Source organism: Galeopterus variegatus, unplaced genomic scaffold (genome assembly GCF_000696425.1).
Source record: "Galeopterus variegatus unplaced genomic scaffold, G_variegatus-3.0.2 Scaffold4352, whole genome shotgun sequence".
NCBI lineage: Eukaryota > Metazoa > Chordata > Mammalia > Dermoptera > Cynocephalidae > Galeopterus > Galeopterus variegatus.
Window position 1 is genome coordinate 116,096 of NW_007730463.1, and position 1,631 is coordinate 117,726.

Consider the following 1,631-nt stretch of genomic DNA (forward strand, 5'->3'; position numbering starts at 1 on the left):
CCAGTGATCTCCTTCCTACCTTTCAAACAGTATGTGGCAGTAATGATAATAGTAAATGCTGCCATGTGTACAGTACACGTGAGAGACAATCTCCTTCTGCAGGTGGGAAAGCTGGCTGGAAGTTGGGTCTTATTAACCTAGCCAAGTAGTATGTAGCACCCACCCACTGTGGGTTAACGTGTTGCTTCAGGGCCAAGGGAGACACTAAGATGCATAAGACACTGCTCTAGTGGCCTTGCATCTGTTCTGGGCTGACTCAGAGTAGGGGTCTTTGGGTCTGACCCATTCTGGGCCTGGTGGGCATGTTCTCCATTGTAGAAGCCAAGCGGCCAGTCAGCCTCTGCAAGCCCAGCCCTTGCATGAACGAGGGCACCTGCGTCCTGCAGAACGGGAGCTACCGCTGCGAGTGCCAGGACGGCTGGGAGGGCCCCCACTGTGAGAACCGTGAGTGGGCGCTTGCCCTGTGTGTGTGCGCTGGGGGTGGTATTCGAAGTTCTGCCAAGTCCTACGAACTCAGCCAAAGGCAGAGTCTAGGGCATTCATTCAATAGAAGGAATCGTTTAATCATTTTTGTTCACCCACAAAATATTTAGTGAGTACCTTGCACATCCCAGGCATTGTTCTAGGTGCAGGGAATACAGCAGTAAACAAAACAGTAAAAACTTCTGCCCTCATGGAGCTCCCATTCTAGTGGGGAGATGGACAGTAGACCAGATAGTACAACGTAATATATTCGATGGCGCTAAGAACACTCGAGAAAATCATGACAGAGGGAGGCCTCATGAGGAGCACAGTGGATCCAGAGTAACAGGGACAAAGGCAGAGGATGTGGGCAGAGAGCAGGCAGATGGGCAGATGCGGTGGTGGGGGCACGTGGGGCTCTTTTGTGTTTCTGTTTGCTCAGAGAAATGGGAGGAAGGGCCATCAGCTGAGTGACGGTGGGAGGGTGGAGAGGATGAGAAGTAACTGTCCAGGAGAGAAGGGGACAGACTGAGGACAGAGAGAATGACTGTGGGCAGCACTGTGGGCCCACCTGTGGCTAGAACAGCCAGAAACCAGAAGATAATTCCAGCCGAAGCCTTGGGTTTTCGATGCCCTGAGGTTGGTTTTCTGAGGCCAGGATTGGGTCTGAAGGGTGATCCGACGGGGTCTCTCATCTGGCATCTCCTGCTTGGGGCAAGTTGGGCTGTGGAGCAGGAGCAGGACATGAAGGACCCACAGGGCTGCCGATCAGTTGAGAAGAGGACTCAGACACTCAGGTCCTCAGAGTCCACTTCCTTCCCCAGGGGCCTTGAGAGGAGATGCCCACAAAGCACGAGGCTCCCGCCAAGAGCCTGCAGGACAACAGCTGCACTCCTCCCAGCCACCCCAGACAAGGCCTGGGCACCCCGGGCGCTGAAAGCGCACTGCCCGTAGTGCAGCGTCTGCTTCCAGCTCTGTCCAGAAGCCCCTGCCTGCTGTCTTCCCAGAAGGATGTCCCAACTACAGTGCTGCTTATGCTTAGGGGCAGCAAGAGCCGCTGATGTCACCCGCTAATGATGATGCTGAAAACTTTGGATGTGTAAGTACGTATTTACTTTCTATACCTAGTTGTGCCTTGTTGAGGTTATGTCATCCACCACTTCTCCCCT

General features: G+C 53.8%; 1 protein-coding gene across 1 annotated transcript in view; it reads left to right on the top strand.

The window, feature by feature from the left end:
- The window catches only part of VWA2 (von Willebrand factor A domain containing 2), a 38,669-nt gene extending 37,270 nt beyond the window's left edge, over positions 1–1,399 (top strand). The window contains exons 12-13 of the mRNA XM_008587368.1: positions 319–444; positions 1,287–1,399. Coding sequence (XP_008585590.1) covers positions 319–444; positions 1,287–1,399 — 239 coding nt within the window. The remainder of the gene's footprint in view (positions 1–318; positions 445–1,286) is intronic.
- Positions 1,400–1,631: the final 232 nt, after the last annotated feature.